Source organism: Mizuhopecten yessoensis, unplaced genomic scaffold (assembly GCF_002113885.1).
Source record: "Mizuhopecten yessoensis strain PY_sf001 unplaced genomic scaffold, ASM211388v2 scaffold917, whole genome shotgun sequence".
NCBI classification, from domain to species: domain Eukaryota; kingdom Metazoa; phylum Mollusca; class Bivalvia; order Pectinida; family Pectinidae; genus Mizuhopecten; species Mizuhopecten yessoensis.
The window spans coordinates 1,255,743-1,275,375 of NW_018403786.1; the positions used below are offsets into that span (position 1 = coordinate 1,255,743).

At 33.4% G+C, this 19,633-nt stretch overlaps 1 protein-coding gene across 2 annotated transcripts; it reads right to left on the bottom strand.

Annotated features, from left to right (window-relative positions):
* Positions 1-249: 249 nt before the first annotated feature.
* Positions 250-18,069, bottom strand: LOC110454841. Of its 2 annotated transcripts, XM_021504583.1 has the most exons (7): positions 18,034-18,069; positions 17,540-17,619; positions 5,391-5,549; positions 4,449-4,559; positions 3,488-3,547; positions 1,375-1,590; positions 250-850 (listed from the first exon to the last, which is right to left on the bottom strand). In XM_021504583.1, the coding sequence occupies exons 3-7, from the start codon at positions 5,503-5,505 to the stop codon at positions 651-653; spliced, it is 702 nt and encodes a 233-aa protein (XP_021360258.1). In that variant the 5' UTR covers positions 5,506-5,549; positions 17,540-17,619; positions 18,034-18,069; the 3' UTR covers positions 250-650. The 2 variants fall into 2 exon arrangements, with proteins under 2 accessions (XP_021360258.1, XP_021360267.1); XM_021504592.1 differs by lacking the exons at positions 17,540-17,619; positions 18,034-18,069 and adding an exon at positions 13,381-13,451.
* Between the last annotated feature and the right edge of the window lie 1,564 nt (positions 18,070-19,633).

Sequence of the window (19,633 nt, forward strand, 5' to 3'; positions counted from 1 at the left end):
TGGTCAAAGGAGTTGACCGTTACCTCTTAAGAAGTAACATTTAACTAGCATATATAAATGTACTAACACAACCATGTTTCCATTGCTTTGGTAATGAAACGAGCATATTATTGTTTAACCATTAATTACATGTTTACCCTAGGCTTCAATAATCGCTTGTGTATGAATAATGCTGCTACTTAAACTGTTATGGCGCGAGTAATATCAACGCTCATGATTGTACACTAACCCATTTTGTTCATGGAGAGTTATCTCTAGAACATCAAGTCAATAATCATTGTCTTTCTCCTCTGCCTTTTTTGGCAATGTAACAAAAAACAACTATGCATTTAAAAGATTTTTAACTGAGGTTTTTTTCGCAGAACGTCTTTGTTGTGTGAACTATGCGATCAAGCTTCCTTATTTCTCCAACACTTAGTCGGCTGTCCCGCTTATCTAGTTGACAAAGTAATCCGGCAGTTCAACTGACATGGGTTTCCTTATTATCTAGATGTTCCATTGATTTTCTTGTCCCTATAATCCGGCTATTCCAGCGGTTTGACTGTCCTGTCAATTTGTATATATAATTCCGAGTTATTCCGTTGTTTCACAATCTAGTTACTTGAGCCGAACAACTGTGCCTGAAATATGGACCATCATGTCACGTGAATTTATTCGCCACCACCCTTAGCAGCAAAACAGCAGATGATGACAGTGATGAGACAGCCGAAGAGACAACCGACACCCATCATGATGTAAGCAAGGGTTATGATCCAGAATGAGAAGTAGTAAAGTGTCGGGTGACAGTAGTTCCCAGCGGTAGTAGGCGAGGACACCCATTCATCTTTCAATCCATACACCCATACATTTCCTGTGAGAAAGAAACTTCCTATGTCACAAAAGGCAGGAAACTTTTCATGCATGAAAAAAAGGAAGATTTATTTACATTGTAATGAGAACAGAACACTGTCAATTAGACACGCCGGTGGTTTATCTAATTACAAAGCAATGTACAACGGTACTGTATTGCATAGCTTATATATACATTGTATATGTGCTAATCCTCGGTATGTGGAATTATAGATAAAACTGGACAGAAACTGTCATTGATTCGAAATCGAACAATTAAAGTTTCAAAATTAGTTTTAGATTTTTTCAAAGCTCTAGAACGATTAAACTTCACAGAAAAAGGACAACGGTTTTATTAAGATGTAACCGTCATATAATTGAATTATAATCTGGAAAAAACTTTCTATCAAACAAGAATTATAGTATTACAAACATAACGGTGGTTCTTTCTTTACTGCAATAATACAAGAAAAATTAATAAAGTCCGGGCGTTGCATCTATAGGTTTACACTTGTAAATCTACACTCACAAAGGGAGATAACTTACCACAAATAAACCACGCGAACAAAAAGAGATTGAGAATGCTGTCAAAGGGATTTGTCGTCTTATTGTTTTCAGCCTCTGCGCCATCGGTCTGTTCTTTCCTCGATTTGACGCTCTGGCCCATAAGTCCGAGTCCTTTGAGAGTGCCGAACACGCCTGCCACTATCAGGTAGATAGGTATCAATCGCTGTGCTGGACAGTCGTGAAGGTAGGACGCACCTGTCGAGTAGGTATGTTGATAATTAACAGATCTAGATAATCAAGCTTATTAAGAGTAAAATTGATCATTTATAGTGACGAACGTTTGTTTTAAATTGAATCGTACAACTGCTTTGAATAGATTTCTTACATAGTACTTGCACACAATTTTCGGTCTTATTCGCAAAAGGTAAAAAATAATGGAATTTAACAGCATCAAAATATAATGTGAAAATAAAAAATCAAAGTTGTTTAAATCTCTGCTGCAAATAATTAAAAAGGCTTGGTATGAAAGAGAAAAAGCATCATGGTGCCACTCAATAACAAAAAATGTACACAACCAGGTGTTCCTGAAGGATAAGCGGTTGTTTCACCACACTTGATACCGTCATGAAAATTTGGTTCTTGTTAAATCGTTCGTTGCTCAAAACTTAAATGTTATTTATATGTTATGTTGATTTACGAATTTACAACATTGAAAGTGCCATAGAGAATTTAAAATACGTTATAGTGATTTATCAAAATAAAAAAAATAAAAAAATAATATAAGAGAGAACATTATCAAATTGTCTATGTTACTAAAAGGCGATAGGAAGTGCGATGGACGATTGAATCTATGACACAGTTGAAAGTGATATGAGTATATGTACATGTATATCATTATATTAGTTATAACATTCCTGAACGCATCCTCGATATCCAGGGGTTATGCTCACTTACGCTCTCTGTACCCCTGGAATATATCATAGCAAAATTGAAGGCTCAGTATACACCACCTTGTTGATGAGACAAGAAAACTAGTTCGATCATTTGATGTTCATCAAAAGAATCTCGCGGGCGCATAACGGTAAAATTTGACTGACTTTGAAGTCGGGTGTCGCTCCTTTGTAATCTTCAAAGGACAGGTATCAGCCTTGCAATTGGTCAGGTTTTTTTACCTGAGACCAATCAAACAGCTATCTTTGTGCCTTTAATATTGCTATGACATATTCAAGGAATGCAGAGAGCGTACGTGAGCGTAACCCCTAGATATCGAGCATGTCCTTAACGTAATGGAGGTTGAACTAGCTTAATCACCCACTTTCCATGATGTACACCCGTTAACATACTTAAAAGGTCAATACATAGAAAGTATTATATCATCCGAATACTTTTCTTCTAAAATATTTCATAAATTATATCATTTATATGAATATTACAAAAGTAAAAGGCATATAGCGAATTGTGTTCAAGAGGCCGCCCTTTCCACACCGAAAATGGTACGTCTGTCGTTGTTATATATGTTCGTTTACATTCGCGTCATTCACCCTGTCAGAGCAGTTATATAAAGCGCCTCAATCGTTTTTACTAAAGCATTAGTTGTTTGCAAGTGAACATATAAAATGTATCTTACAAATACGAATGGTGAAATATTGACAATTTATAGGTTATGATGTGATGTGACATATTTGAAACATTTGTTGTATCATCTTTAAATACTGGAGAAATTTCTAAAGCGATTAATTCCCTTGTTCTTATTTTGTGATAATTTTATCGATTTTGAGTTCGAATGTCCATTTTATTAACGCTTTTGTTGATTTTTTATTTTTTCAGCAGAATGGAGAAGAGAACATTGTTTTGTAGTTCCAGTTTTGTTTTGAATACTTACTGGTTTATCTGTTCAAAATTGTAAAAAAGGAGGTTTTCCAATGTTTCAAGTTCTGATTTATTTTTAAAAAGATTTATTTTTTGTGTGTGTTTGATTTTTACCAAAATCAATACAGTCATGCCTTGTAAAATGTAACTTGTCCACATGTAATATTGATTGTCAAGGAGTGTTGATGGAAACGAACAATGCATAATTCATCTTGTCAAAGGGAACAAAATGCTTACATGGTAAAGAATTTTGGGTAAAACAAAACGGATATTTCTCACTTACCGATGGCTATTTCTGCTATGGGTATTGCCAGGGCGAACCCGATGCATATGATGAAAATAACTGAAACAAAAAATGATATTTCAGCTATGATATTTGCACGTTAAGTTTATTAAACAATTGTAAATATTAAAAATTATAAAAAAAAAAACATTGTAAGAATTATAGTAAATAAACACGGATTTTAGGATATGATAAATATCTATAATCAGCATCATTAGCATGGTGTTAAACACGTTCATATGATTTAAGAAAAGCATATCCAAGAGATTTGTCGCGAAACATAATCTATTGGATTTTCATAATATATACATAATCTCTAAACTGAGAATGTCTTCCTCTCCAGTCACCTAAGATAAACATCAGAACACAAAACCATCAACCAAAGAGGGATCTTGGCGCCCACCATTGTAAGGTCTTCTTTGGTTGTATGCATTTGCTCTATTTTTCTCTTACCGAATGGATTGATAGTATTGTCAACGGAATGCATCTTGTGATAACTTTTGATGAGAACTTGGTAAAGTTTGCTTTTACAGTGTTCGTTGAAGATTAAGACGTCTTTTAAGTAATTAACTAATATAGATTCGTGTAAAATATATAAACCAAATTACTTTTCTGTTTCTGGCAGGCACTCATTTTTTATTCGGAATAAGGGATTTGAAGCTCGAAAAAAGATATATATAAAACTACAGAAAATGAAGAATTACTTGTACAAGACCCAGCATCTACTTTAAATGGATCAAGTGGAACCTTCATATGAAATTCGACAAATATCTGTCAAGTAACTCTTAAGAACAGAACTAACGATGGCAATCCTGAGACGTCAAAATATAAGATGGCTGCCTGGCCGCCGTCTTGTTCATTTGAAAGATCTTCTTGAGAAATAGCGATAACAAGAGGGATGGACGACGACCGATTATGATGATGATAAGTAAAAAAAAAAAAAAAAAAAGATCATACATACCTGAGCCACATATGATAGCCATAGCCGATTTGGCGAAGCCGACCTTATTTTCTGAGTTTGCATTTGCTGCTTTCAGTTTCCCAAATAAGGAATCATAAGTTGGTGGTGAGGCTATGGAAAACAAAATATGCATGTAATATAACTTTTTTCAGTTTGAGTAAATGTTCATTAGAAGGAGGTATTGCTCAGTTTCTTATTGATTTACAGGACGTTTATATTATTCATAGGCAAAAATAACACTATTCTCTATTTGCAGTATATCAGTATTCCATATACAATTATCCGCAGAAGTAATATAAAATATTCATGTAACATAGTGATGTCAGCCAGGTAACAGTAAAATATACTATTCATGTACTTTAGTGATGTCAGTCAGGTAACAGTAAAATATACAATTCATGTAACATATTGATGTCAGCCAGGTAACATTAAAACATACAATTCATGTAACATATTGATGTCAGCCAGGTAACAATAAAACATAAAATTCATGTAACGTATTGATGTCAGCCAGGTAACAATTAACTATAATATGTCAGTCAGGTAACAGTAAAATATAATATTCATGTAACAAATTGATGTAAGCCAGATAACAGTAAAACATAATATTCATGTAACGTATTGATGTCAGCCAGGTAAAATTAACTATAATATGTCAGTCAGGTAACAGTAAAATATAATAATCATGTAGCGTATTGATGTCAGCCAGATAACAGTAAAATATAATAATAATGTAACATATTGATGTCAGCCAGATAACAGTAAAATATAATATTCATGTAACATATTGATGTCAGCCAGATAACAGTAAAATATAATTTTAATGTAACGTATTGATTTCAGCCAGGTTATACGGAAGTTTGAAATTGAAGTATATTTTGATCCAATATATTCAACGATTTTACTTGAAATATTATGACAACGCCTTGCTATAACTCTTACCATTCATTTCTACGTCCCTGGTGCTGACTGGGATCGGCTCTTTTCCACCAAAAGATGGGTCCTGGTATGATGCCCCAGCGCCAGTGTTTCCTTCGTATGTTGGTGGGTTTTCCATCGTGTCTTCCTGTGGATTTTTTCTCTTGCTATGAGGTAAAATAGCTGAAAATAACACAAGTGACATCAGAAATCAAGGCCACAAGCAAAACAAATATACAAGCACGGATAACGCAAAGTCCCCTAGTCAGTGAGTTTATCTCATTTCATATATTTATATATGAAATTGTACAGGAAAAAGTAAGTCAAGTTGCTTCCTATTCAGCATGGTGAATCATTTGCCCTGATATAGAGAAAGTTTATTGTTATTTATTATATTTCAGGAAACAAATATTCATATTTTCCTGCTACCAGGTAATGCATTATAATGTCGGTAACTACGCAATCAACACGTCTCACTAATAATGTAGTCAACAAACCGTGATCTGGAAGCAGATAATTTTGCCCATCTCTTTTCTCGTACGAGTGGCAAACAAAAACATGTGTTTCCAGTTAGTCCAATCAAAACTTTCCATTTTACACATTACACTAAAATAAATAGATTGCAACGTTTTAATATTTTTACTTGTATGCAACACAGGTCCGCCCTTGCGCAGGGCACGCCCATCCTCTATCATTTTTGATCTTTTATAGGAGATTGTTTCGCACTGATAGAATTCGATTGAATGTTTTATCCTTTCTGTATTAAGGAATATTTTTCAGTAAGTTTTAAAAGTAGTTCATGTATCTGAAAAACAAATAAGATATCTCATGTAATTTCGGATTTTATAAGATATCCAATATACGTATGTATATGTATTATGTATGGATACGAAATATCAAATGTATAACGTTTGACAGGAACAATCTACAACGTCAATACACGTGGGGAAATCATAACTTAATGTCGGTAGAAAAGACCACATAAAGAACCGAGGAGGGATCACACAGAGGAGATGCACTCCCACCACAATAACCGGATATGTATCTATTAACTCTGGGAGAGCACATGTCCTGTGGCAAGTACCTCGTCTCCTGTCAGTTTCAGGATATGAGGTTTTAATTAAAGATACAAGATACACTGTATATGTGCAGTCGTCTCAACTTTATAAACATGCAGACGATTAAAATGTAAGTACTTAAAAATCAATATTGGAAATGACTGTAAAAAATTAATAGACTGGTTTTAATTAAACCAATTTAGCGCAAATTCTGAAAAATTCTAGGTGATTTGTGAAGGGAAACGCTAGTATATGCTAGTCAGTCTATTAGTATAGACGAGACAGATCGTGTTTCTGATAATGAGGTACCCATATCAGAAATCTGTAGAAGACCATCGCGACAACTATCTTTTCTGAAGCGAGTTGGGAGGTTTTTTTTTAACTTAACATGTTAGAATTTAGATTCATAACTCCTTTACTGTTTTAAATTTGAACTGTTATCTCTTAGTCTGGCATTTCTGTTCACTGAAAAGTGTAAGACAGATGGAAAAGATAAAAGAAATAGTTTTTAGGTTTATACATTATGAGCACTACTCATCCTTCAGGCATGATTATTGCCAATAGCAAAAGGCTACATGTGAGGCGCCTGAAAGACTTGAGTTGTAAGATTTGTTAAAATCATACACAAAGTGTCTCCTGAGTATAGCTTTAAAGGGACAATTTAGTGAAGTCAGTTTTTTTATAATCTAGTTACAAAACTATTCATAAAAATATAGTCTGATACTCCTTATGAACAATACATGTCGTGAAATTGACAAGAGACAATGTTTTCTTGGCTTTCCTGTTCAGTAATGAAGAAATCCTTAGCTGTGCAACCGTACGTTTTAGTGGTACCTGTCTGTGAAATCAGTATTTCCAGCCGTGGAGAATTCGAAGGTAAATTCTTTGTTCATCTAACTTCTTCAGAAAATAAGTACCGGCATTTGTTCTGAATCAATATTATAGCATCATCCAAACAACATCTCTACATCATCATTATGAATAAGTAATTTATTTTAAATTTAAGCTACCGATATGGTACTTTATACGGGTTGAAATTCTCCCCGCGATACCCTGTTGCGTGCATACTGTATTTAAACTTTTTCCCCCCATTAAAATACAACTGTGACCAGAAATATCTCATTAAATTTACATATGAAATACTTATAATTCTTGCTTGCGATGTATTGTGTAAATTCAAAGCAGCAAGAATGTGTAACGTGTCCATGTCGGTCGACAGTGTCGACATACTGTACATGCTTACGTCTCGCTGAAAGGCCTGGATATTCCGCTATATCGGTCGTAGCTATATTTATCACCGGCTTTCCCAAAGATAACACCGACCACACTGGACGTTGGTTTCAGGTCATTATCAGCTGTGTTAACTTTCGTTAGGAAATCCATATATTAGTATCAAATCGATCTTAATGGTGTTGTATGACTAAATAGCCCCCTGAACATTGTAAATATAAAGATATCAAACTTTTACATCAGGAACGAAAATATTGTAGAGATAAACACTGTGGTATGGAACAGTCTCCCCAATGAATTCCGAAGAGTAGAAAATTCCAAGTGTTTTGATGGCTATACATGTGAATATTTTAAATTCTTTTGCGTGGATTTTTTTTAATTGATATATCTTGGGTATAAGAATGATCAATTACACATTTTAAAGGCATGGATTTTAAATTCTCACAGTTTACAGATGACACCTCAATAATGTTAGATGGATCTAGAAACTCAATCATTATCTTTTTCAATTTTAATTATAGTTTTGTATACACAATTATAAGTTTCTCAATTACAAAATTTTTTGATGGTTTTTCGGCCACATCTAACCAGGTTACTTTTGAACGAAACATGTGTCCTTTCATTTTTAGCTCACCTGCCCGAAGGGCAAGTGAGCTTATGTCATGGTTCGGTGTCCGTCGTCCGTCGTCCATACTCGTCCGTCAACTTTTTCTTTAAACAACTACTCCTGAAGAACGGACAGGCCTAGAGTCATGATATTTGGCTGAAAGCTTTGTTGGTAGAAGCTCGACAAAGTTTGAGAACGAAAATGACCTTGACCCACTTTCAAGGTCACAGGGGTCAAATATGTCAAAAACTTAAAACGACTTCTTCTGAAGAACTAAAGGTATATAATCTTCCTATTTGGCTGGTGGCTTCCTTGGATGGTTCCTAAACGTTTGAGAACGAAAATGATCTTGACCTACTTTCAGGGTCACAGGGGTCAAATGTGTCAAACGCTTCAAATGACTTCTTCTGAAGAACTGAAAGGTATAGAATCTTTATATTTGGCTGGTGACTTCCTGGGAAAGAGCCCAACAAAGTTTGAAAATGAAAATGACCCTGATTTCTTTCAAGGTCACAGTGGTCAAGTATGTCAAACTCTTTTAACGACTTCTCTTGAAGAACTAAAAGGTATAGAATCTTCATATTTGGCTGATGGTTTTCTGAGATAGAGCTCGGCAAAGATTAAGAATAAAAATGACCTTGACCTTCTTTTAAGGTCACAGGGGTCAAATATGTCAAAAACATCAAATGACATCTTCTGAATAATCGAAAGGTATAACATTATAATATGCGCCTTCTGACTTCCTGGGATAGAGCCCAACAAAGTTTGAGAATGAAAATGATCTTGACTTTCTTTCAGGGTCGCAGCGGTCTAAAGAAGAATAAAAAAGCATAGAATCTTATAATAATAGTTGGCAGGGAGTTTCCACAGATGGAGATGACAAAGTTTGCGAGGGAAATATTTGTACTGCAATATAATATTTAATGAGAATAATTTGTTATGACTGCTTAAATATTCAGGTGAGCAATACAGGCCCTCTGGGCCTCTTGTTATTTATTCTTTTATTGATAGCATCGATTTCAGTACCGCCTTTAAATTCACACTGTATTAGTGTACATTCTGTCAGTTGTTACTCTGTGCTTAATTAGCACTATACTCTTCTCTACAGTGATTTAAACTTTAGTCGTAATTCATGCTTGTGTGATATGCAAGTGTTCATTTTTATATTATTTCTTCTTGAGTATCTTTTTCTTAATATTACTTATCTGCATTTTGTTTATTTTTTAACTTTAATTGCATATCAACTCTGTTCTCATTATGAAATGTACCTTAAGTGTCTTGTCTGGTGGGCCTCCATAGGTAGGGGATTCCGGATCACTAAGAAACTTGAGATATGATACGTTATTTCTTCCATTTTGATAGGATTTAAAGTTATTTATGAATACATTATCTGTGATTACTAGTATGCTGTTTCATGTGATATGATAAATGTTTTATTGTGTTCCATGCATATGTTTGGATCAAACATAGCTGACAATAGCTAATGTTTCTTGTTCATATGTATGCTATTCTAGATATTTTGTTATTGTATCTTGACCGAAAAACGTCAGAGATAAGGCGCCGTAAGAACCATATTGGAGGCCAGGACCAAATTTGCATTTCTTAGCATACATGTATTTTATTTCTGCGTTTGATATCCAGTTATAAGCACAATTATTGTACACTAGCGTAAATTTATCCAAAGGTTTAAGTATATAGCCTTCTTGTTTTCAGCTCTCAGTGTTTGCAAGATACATCCTCGACAAAATCAAAAGGGAAGAATATATATTTTAATGAGAGATTGCATGATACGTATGATATAACTCTTTAATTTGACTAAATACATTTTAAACTTGTGTTTTTAAACCACCAAACGTAAATTATCTCACATACATGTATATGAGATAATGCATAGTCTTCGATAGGTATTGTATTTAAACCGGATAATCTAATGAAAGAAAGCATAATTGTGCATGTATCAAGTGCAGTTTAATTATTTTTTCTGACTATGCAACTAGTACGTGTGAAGCACCATATTAAATACACCAGAACTTGTGTCAATACAAGATCAGATTAAGAAAGTTATTGGTAAAGACATCGATAAACATATATAAAGTATTCAAAAACCTGCTCGAGGCGATTGACAACCATTTTTACGTGTATGAACAAGAGGTGATTTGACATATATCGTAACACCAACTCATCTTCTCTTTGTTCTTTGAAAACTTGAACCTCATTTGTCCGAATCAGTTAAATATTTTCAAGAATAATCTAATTAAAAATAGAAACAATTTTGTGGATATCATCAGTACAAGGTTTTTTTGTGTATATTATAGTAATAAATGAGTTAATCAAAGTCAACAACTCGAATCACTTCTATCAAAGTGCAAAATGATTTTCAAGTATCAAATGCCGCGGATGTCTTCATCAGAAAAGAAGGTCTTAATACATCCGACACGAATCAAAATGAATGTAATGGTCAAATGACCTAAAGCCATGGAATGTTTCGGAGAAGTCTGCACATATTAACAAGATTATATTAAAACTATACATCAAAGTCTATTCAGTCATATTATAAAACGGATACAAACAAGATTCTATACAGTTTCATAAAGCTATTAACATGCGAAAACGATATTAGGAAAAAACGCCATAATAAATAAAAATAATGCCATTACACACCTAAATAAAGACATTATATATGTCATTATATATCTAAATATAGATTTGCATGTCACCTTTGTACCGTAACACGAATCAAACAGTAACATACGATAATTTTGTATAAAGTTTTCACGAATTATCGTGAGAGGAAGGGGCTAAGTGGGTATAGCACCGGGTTGTAATAATTTTAAGAGGCAATACACGCCTATACACATGTATCACTTCACTTATGAGAGGATAAAAAACATGCTGCTATGTGTGTAAAACCACGTAAACAATCAAATCCATTTTCGTTGTGATAAAACGCCTAACTACCAAAGTCATTTGTTTGTAATTAAAAAAACTACCTAACTACCAATGTCATTTGTTTGTAAAAAAATCTCCTAACTACAAAATGCACTTGTTTGTAAAACCATCTACATGTAACAACGAAAAAAATCATTTGTTTGTAAAAACCACATATAACAATGGAATTCATCTATTTGTACGCCACCTGCATGTAACTACGAAATTCATTCTCTGTAAGGGCCACCTACATTGTAGCTACGAAATTCACTTTTGTGTAAAAAAAAATCACCTATACGAAATCCGCTTATTTGTTTTAAAAGACCAAAACTAAACAAAAACAAGCGAATTGTGAAATTCATTCTTTTTAAATCCACCTAACTCCGAAATTAGTTTGTTTGAGAAAGAAACCTAACTACGAAATTTATGTCTGTAAAACCACCAAACAATAAAACCCATCTATTTGTAAAAAAAAAACACCCACCAAACTAAGAAATTCACCTTTTATATATGAAAAAATTCTAACTACGACAAAATTGTGTGGTAAAACAAGAAATCCACATCTTTGTTAAACCATCAAACCACCTAACGGGGAAATAAACCTGTTTGTAAAATAGGGTTGCTACGATATATCGTATCGTATCGCGATACTTTTGTGTGTATCGCATAGAATTGTTTTGTTTGCCTGTATCGTGATATACTAACAGTACTTAAATTATCAATAACTTTTTATCAGACACTGAAAAAGTGTTCTTATATTTTTTGAACCCTTCAGTAAAGATGTGGCCCACGATGCAGTTATCCCCAGAAGTACTAGAAATTATACAAAAAATGTTTCGATAGTATTTACTATTGAAGTCTATGATAAAACCCGATAAAATCCTGCACTCAATCATTATAAAGTTGATATTTGAAATAGATATTTGTATCGAGATCCAAAACTAACTTTTGAGTTAAACCACCTAACTAAAAATTAACTTTTGTGTTGAACCACCTAACGACGAAGTTCACTTTTTTCGACAACCACTTAACGACGAAGTTCACTTGTTTGGAAAACCACCTAACGACGAAGTTCACTTGACTGGAAAACCACCTAACGACGAAGTTCACTTGACTGGAAAACCACCTAACGACGTTATAAACTTGTGTTTTAAACCACCTAAATAAGATATTAACTTGCCTGTAAAACCATTTAACAAAGAAAATCACTTGTGAATATGTCAAACGGCCTGTGTATGATTTATAAAATCAATATTTGTAAACTTGTACTTATATATATATATCACTACTTTGTGTAAAAGCCAGTTCATGTTAACTCTCCAAATCTGTTCGCACCTGGCTTGTTTTCAATAAATAAAAACAGATGTTGTTAAATTCATTTGACCAATATCTGTTGTTAAATAAAATGCATAAGAGAACATTTCAAAATCTGCACTTCGTGTAGGGAAGATAAGAATATTTTGGGCGAAATTTAAACCCTTTTTCATATTCAAAAGAATGTCTTATTTCTTATGTCCTTAACTGTTCCCATATGATTTCATGTATATGTTAAACATTGATAACCAATATCTCTAATGTTTTGCATACAAACCACGTTCGGAAACACTTATGTTACACAGCAACTGCAAATTTACACACATGACTTATTTGTCATTAATTTTGTAATCTGAAACATATATCCAAAAACAAGTATACCTAAAACACATGTACATGCGTGTAGTTACATGCAAAGCCGGGGTCCCGTTGTCCGAACCAGAAAATCCAATTTATCTTGATTACAGAAATTAACTAATGATTGCGAAGTCAGAAAACGGTAATCACTTACATGCACATATAAATGAGAAACACCACCTTTCGAATATCATTAGCTTTTTCATCTCATTACGGAGATAATGAGCTTCAAATGCATCAACGACAAATGAAAAGAAATGTCATGGTAATGTAATCTAAAGCTAAATAATAAAAATGATAGAAACACGATCAACTTAAGAAATAATAATCATATTTGTTTTTAATACTTTTATACAAGGATTGTATAGGTGTTCGTGTTAACATCTAGTCAAACCCTACAAATAAAACAAGTAGAGTAAATCGTTGCATATAGTAGTATAGCTACATACACTATTAGGAAATTAATATTTAAAAAAAAAGTATAATCCTATAACATATAGATAAAGATTTGACTACCTACCGTGAGCTGGATTGTGAGTTGAACATCTAAGTGTACATACAGAGACAGCACACTTTTAACACGGCCATTAACGCCTACACACATGATTCAGTGTCACTTGTATGTTTTTCCGCCTGATTTCGAAATACTGGTCTACTGCTTACGTGTAAAATGTGTATCTATCAACATAGCATCAAGTTGTTTGTGATTACGTTTAAAATATATAGCTTATCATTCTGTATAAGAATGATCTGTTTTTACCACGGGATAAACATTTTATTTCCACAATAAAAAGCTAACATTGTTTTATTTTATAGTGAAATATCAATTTATGAGTCAGTCTATACATTCATACTGCATCAAGTTATTTAAAATGTCGTTTTATTAGTTCCATAAACATATAGCTTATAACATTCTGTGTAAGAATAATCTGTTTTTAGCACAGGATTAAACGTTTTATTTCCACAATAAAAAGCTCGTTCTTTTTGTGTATACTACAGTGAAATTGCTATTGCTTTGTCAGTCAATTAATAATAATGCACTTTTCAAAGATGGGTAACAGTATCCTTGATCACAGTTTTGTTGTACTATTCCAAATAGATTTTCTCAATAGATTGCCAGTTTTGTTGTACAATTTCAATTTTTTTTTCAATAGATGGCCAGTTTTGTTGTACTTTCCAAAATATATAAATGGACTTTTATGTTTTACTTTTCCAAATATATTTTCTCTATAGATTAACACGGCAATTAACGCCTACACACATAATTCAGGATCACCTGTAGGTATATCCACCTGATTACGAAATACTAGTCTACTGAATACGTGTTAAATACGTATCTATCGACATTGTATCAACGTATCTTAATGACACTAGGGAAAGTTTACATAAACACAGAAAGCGTTTCCGGTAGTCTATCAATCACAATATAAAGACTGAAATGATTCGTGTTTAGTTACAAGCATCAAGCCAGCAACATCAATGTCTATATAGACGCCATATTCATGAGTGTTTCATTGCAAGGTCAATGCGCTGTAACAATGAGTCTCGTAGTCACCATATGTGAAAAACACACTATATTTCAATTATTCTCCTTATCTATTTCAATCTTGCATGAACAGTACAACACTGGAATAGCAACTACAATTTTAAAAAGTTTAAAATTAGTTTTTATTAAATTTTGTTTTTGTAAAGCGCTTACTAGAATTTCGCCAAGGGACCTCTAGGTCACAACCCAGAACGGTGGCAGTTTTTTTTTGTCGACATTTAATTTGTTCCTTGGTCAATATGTCCTCTTTTGTTACCATAAGTTGGAGTATTTGACCTTTAGATTATATTGTCCACTATTATAGGTCAAATCAATCTCAGTGGTCGTGTGTTAGGTACGTGTAAATAATCTACCACAATCCATGTACGTGAGATTAAAATATTACATTATTAAGGACGTTTCTAAGTTGATAATATATCAGTTTGTTGACGTAAATAACGACCTTTTAAGCGATTTTATCGTCAAAGCTACTCGTCTCTAGATCTTAGACAATGCAATAAGACTGCTTTAGAGAAAAACATAAATGAATAAATATTGATTTAATGAATTAATGAAATCAAATATAAAAAACACACACAAAATATTGAAGAAATTATGTGGATTTTTGAATTGGCTTTCTTGTTTTACCTAATCTGTATTCATTGATGGATTACAATAAAATGGGACCCTTTATATATTGTTTTCACTCATTCATGCAATTATAACTTCAGTGGAGCACCATGATAAGAACACACAAATTTTATATCTCATCGGCATTTATGCATCTAACATTCCATTTATTAACATTACATATTGTTCGCACCATAAGTCTAACGAGATTATGTTCATCGGACCCTCTAAGTAGATTACAGATCACTGGTATTTCACTTAGGGTTACCGTTAATGAATATATAGTCACGGTATACGTATATCCAAAAGTCGTTTCCCTAATGTTGGTGACCTTGTGTCGTCCTAATCCAAATACCTTAAATCTACAGATCGCTATTTTCTGTTTACTATACCAAATAGATTTTCTCTGTAGATGACCATGTTTGTTGAACTATTCCAAATAGATTTTCTCTATAGATTGCTATTTTTGTTGTACTATTTCAAATAGATTTTCTCTACAGATTGCTTTTTTTGTTGTACTATTCCAAATATATTCCCTCTATAGATTGCTATTTTTGTTGTACTATTCCAAATATATTTTTCAATAGTTGACCATTTTTTGTTTTTTCTAATCCAAAGATATTTTCTCTATATATTGCCAGTGTTATTGAACTATTCCAAATAGCGAGCACATAAAATTTAGGGGAAGCTTTTTCGATAACAGATAATATATTTTCTTAAACAACACAAAAACTTGTGGATTGATATACATCGAATGTCAGCTAATTTAACATATCGTTATACTGAATATAACCCTGGCAAACGAGACTTATGCAAGATGAAATTTCATTTTATAACATGTTATAATTTTAAGTAAAAAAGTACGACATACATGTATAATATTTTGAAATTATGAAAGTGATGATAACGTTATTGAGTATTAAAATGTATTAAAGTGCTTCACATTTACAGAAACCAACACAAATGAACCAAGGGGAAATTAGGCATATAAATATATAATTATCATATAAACATAAAACAATGCCAAGGTTATTACATTTATCTCGTATGCAGTTAACTTTAATGGCAGTCAAACAATCACTATACAAAAAATCTCAATGGGAAAACTACTATGTTTTACTCGCCAATAAACATTGTTTTAGGATTGGTAAGTCGACAATGTTTTCTAAGTCTCGTTACACCATTAACACGATGAAAAAGAACACATGTCGATAATACTGACATATGCTTCACAATAAGCTCCTGATATCAGAGAGCATTTGCCCTTTTATAGTGCTGGAAACTTATTATCTGTTCAGTTTCCAGAAACGAACACACAATGTAATGCAGACAGTAGTTAATCCATAGCCCTGACCTTCCTTTATCACCCTGTTTCCCCCCAGATCGAATGTGGCAATATCCGTATAAGTTTGGTTTAAATCTTATGTCCAGTGCGAGAGATAACATATAAAAATAAACATTCCAACAATATTTTAATTTTTTGAGCTAGTGTGACCTTCACATTTGACCTAATATTTCCAAACTCAAACCAGATGTTCCTCTTCTAAAAACGCATCAGCTATTTAAGTTAGGTATAGATCTGATTTATCTATATTGAGACCCAGAAACCAACATCTTCCCAAATTTTTCGTCCATTTATAACAAATGACCTTGACTTTTGACCTAGTTATCCCATAATTAATAAACTACCTTCTATCACCCTTGGCCACCATTCAGCATTTGGTTTATAATAGGAATAACTGCTCCAACGTTCTCATTTGGTAGCCATCTGGTTTAGACACACAGGAAAACGGACGACAAAAGCGACGACTATATGCTCCCTAAGTTATTAGGGGTTTTCGGAAGGAGGGGTGAATAAAATCTAGACAACTATTAAGGATGTGATAATATCGGCGAAACTATCGTGGAAAATACTATTATTTACCGGCAAAATCTGCTTATCTCTAGACTTCGAATATGGCGACATCCGTCATTCTTATTTTGTAAGTTGATGGCAAAAATGTGCAACAAGAAACAGGTATGAAAAATAAATAGAAAACATTTGACCGTTTTCGTGTAAATCAACCAGTGTGAGTGTCCCTAACGGTGTGATCAGAGGCACGAGAATACGATTATCTATAGACGGTCTATCGTTTAATGGTATGTTAACTGTTAGGAGGTGCATAAACGATTACAACAAACAATTGTGTGTGGAATGTAGATAATATTGTATCATATTATCACTAGACTATAAATACACATTACCATAATGCATTGTAATGACAGGTATGTTGAATATGTAAGTACGTAGGTGTGTGTAGTAGGTATTCTGTTATACAGGTATACGTTAAGCTTAGTACATTCTTGGCCGATATCGACCGCCTGGGCCTCTGTAATTGGTATGTAAAAATGGCGTGGTAAAATCGTTATAAATGTACCATGCATCTTTTCGAGAAAAAGCTGATATTTTGGCCAGGTGTAAGTCTTACTGAGACAATTTCACACACGTTTGTTGTTAATTACTTTAAAATAATATTTAACCTACCTTATACTCTCGATGGTAAGCTCTGTCCAGCCGGAATCTTCCACAGGTTGTCGCTACCTAAACCAGAAAACTGGTCAACACTGGCAGGCAACAGGGCGAATCGGTTATATAAATAGAAATGTTGACATAAAGAATCGGATCACAATTTCTCGAAGGCTGACCTAATTCTCAGATCACTTTAAATTGTCTATTGTCGATATTACATTCTGAACCTGTAAAACAGGTTCACGCAGAAATGTTAATGGCTTTTTATAATGGCTCATAATCATCGGATTTCTGGATTGACATTAACTTAGTATTAATGATAATCTTCTATAATCAAGGTTTAATTTTATTATCAATATAAAAACAAGAAAAACGACCACCAAATATATTGTTTTTATATGAAGTCACGTGGTGATTCATATCGGAGATGGCTCATTAAGCAAGCGGTGTGTACAGGTGAGTGACACACGTTAGTCATTCAAGCTTTTGTTGCAGGACAGAGTACTCACTTTCTGTATCGTTCAAATGAAGCGTCCCACCCGGTGTAAGGTCATCCGCGCTTTTAGAACAGGGTACCCGGTTTCTGTATCGACCAAATAAACCTATCCAACCCACACACAGGGTGCAGACAGGCGGCTGTCCTCTATGAATCGGTATACATTTAAAGCTTGAAGTTTTCTGTCATTAATCTCCTTGGTATTTATAACGTACGCTAAAGTCAGAAACTTATATATAATAATAACAATGATCAAAAGCACTTGATATATTATGGTATTAAGAAGCTTTGTTGAAACTCTAATCCATAACAGTGTACATTTGATGTAGTGTTACCACAATAGCCACATTCGTGTTTACCTTTGATTACCATATTGATTACAGGTTAGTCGATATTCTGGTAGAACCATTGGTACATGTAAATCTATCATATGTGTACGCTACAGTTGAAATAAAGTAACATGCTAAATTCGGGTCAAAATGGTACATGTAGTCATGGCGACTACAAATGGCTACCATTCCGAGAGTGAATTGCGGTCTACGACGTAAATTATGGGTTACTTCGGTTTGAATAGTTAGTATGCATTAAATTATTTTGTACTACAGTTTACCACATTACAATTAAGATTATGTTGTGGGTATTTTTTTATTTATTTTTTATTTCGATTTGTTTTTTTATCCTACCTTGTTGTATCTTTGAATTTTTTGTCTCCACTCACACTGTGTCGAGCTCACTGCCTGTTTGTTTTAATCAATGTTTATATATCTACAGGCTAATTAAATGTTGCAATTAACAAATATGTTGTTAATTCATCCATCAGCCATCTTATTGTACCTAATCCCAAGCCCAGACTGCAGAAGAGTAACCTCGAACATTCTTTCCTCCAAAAAACGTATTTTTTACCACATCTCATCCACATCTAAAGAACGCCTTCGTTCTGATGTCACTAAAGCTTTCTTTTCCAGGAAAGCTGAACGACATTATAGCTTGCGATGACAATAGATTTAACAATGATATAGTGCGAATTTGTTGTCGAGTTCGATGGAAAAATACCCCAGTAAATTGTAGGCATGCCCGCGAAAAATGTACTCCTATCTAGGCTAAACCCTCGTCATCATCTAAGGGTAGATGAGATATATATATATTGCACGTTGATGGAAATAATAGGAGGTTTTATGGTCACCATCATTATCTTATCGGAAAACATTATATTTGTTCGAGAGATATGAATGTCGACGTTATTGAGACTATGTTCATCGCTGTGCATTGTTGTTTCATTTTCACTGCCTTGTGTCTTAATTTGAGGAAATGACATTTCTTGAACATTACATAGATTTAAATTTCGGGTGCCTGCGCTGAAGCAAAAGGCGCTTACCTCCTAGAAAACCAGTTTTGATTATCCTCGAATTTTTTAGATGTCTCTTTTAAATCATACATATTTTGCAATTCTTTCATCAACTTTTCAAATTTTGGTTTTATTGACACTGCGGTATTTTCTTGTTGTTTTCGTTTTCTTATATTTTATATAGTTTTATTAATGGGATATCATGTTCAATATCAGATATGTTGTATAATATCCATGATATCTTTTGAAAGATATCTTATAATGATAT

Bases quoted from the DNA above. Each gene is read 5' to 3' on its own strand.
- LOC110454841 (XM_021504583.1), bottom strand. From the start codon at position 5,505: ATGGAAAACCCACCAACATACGAAGGAAACACTGGCGCTGGGGCATCA. The intron at 4,560-5,390 runs GTAAGAGTTATA...TGTTTTCCATAG, and splicing joins CAGGGACGTAGAAATGAATG to CCTCACCACCAACTTATGAT. The intron at 3,548-4,448 runs GTATGTATGATC...TTTTTGTTTCAG, and splicing joins GGCTATCATATGTGGCTCAG to TTATTTTCATCATATGCATC.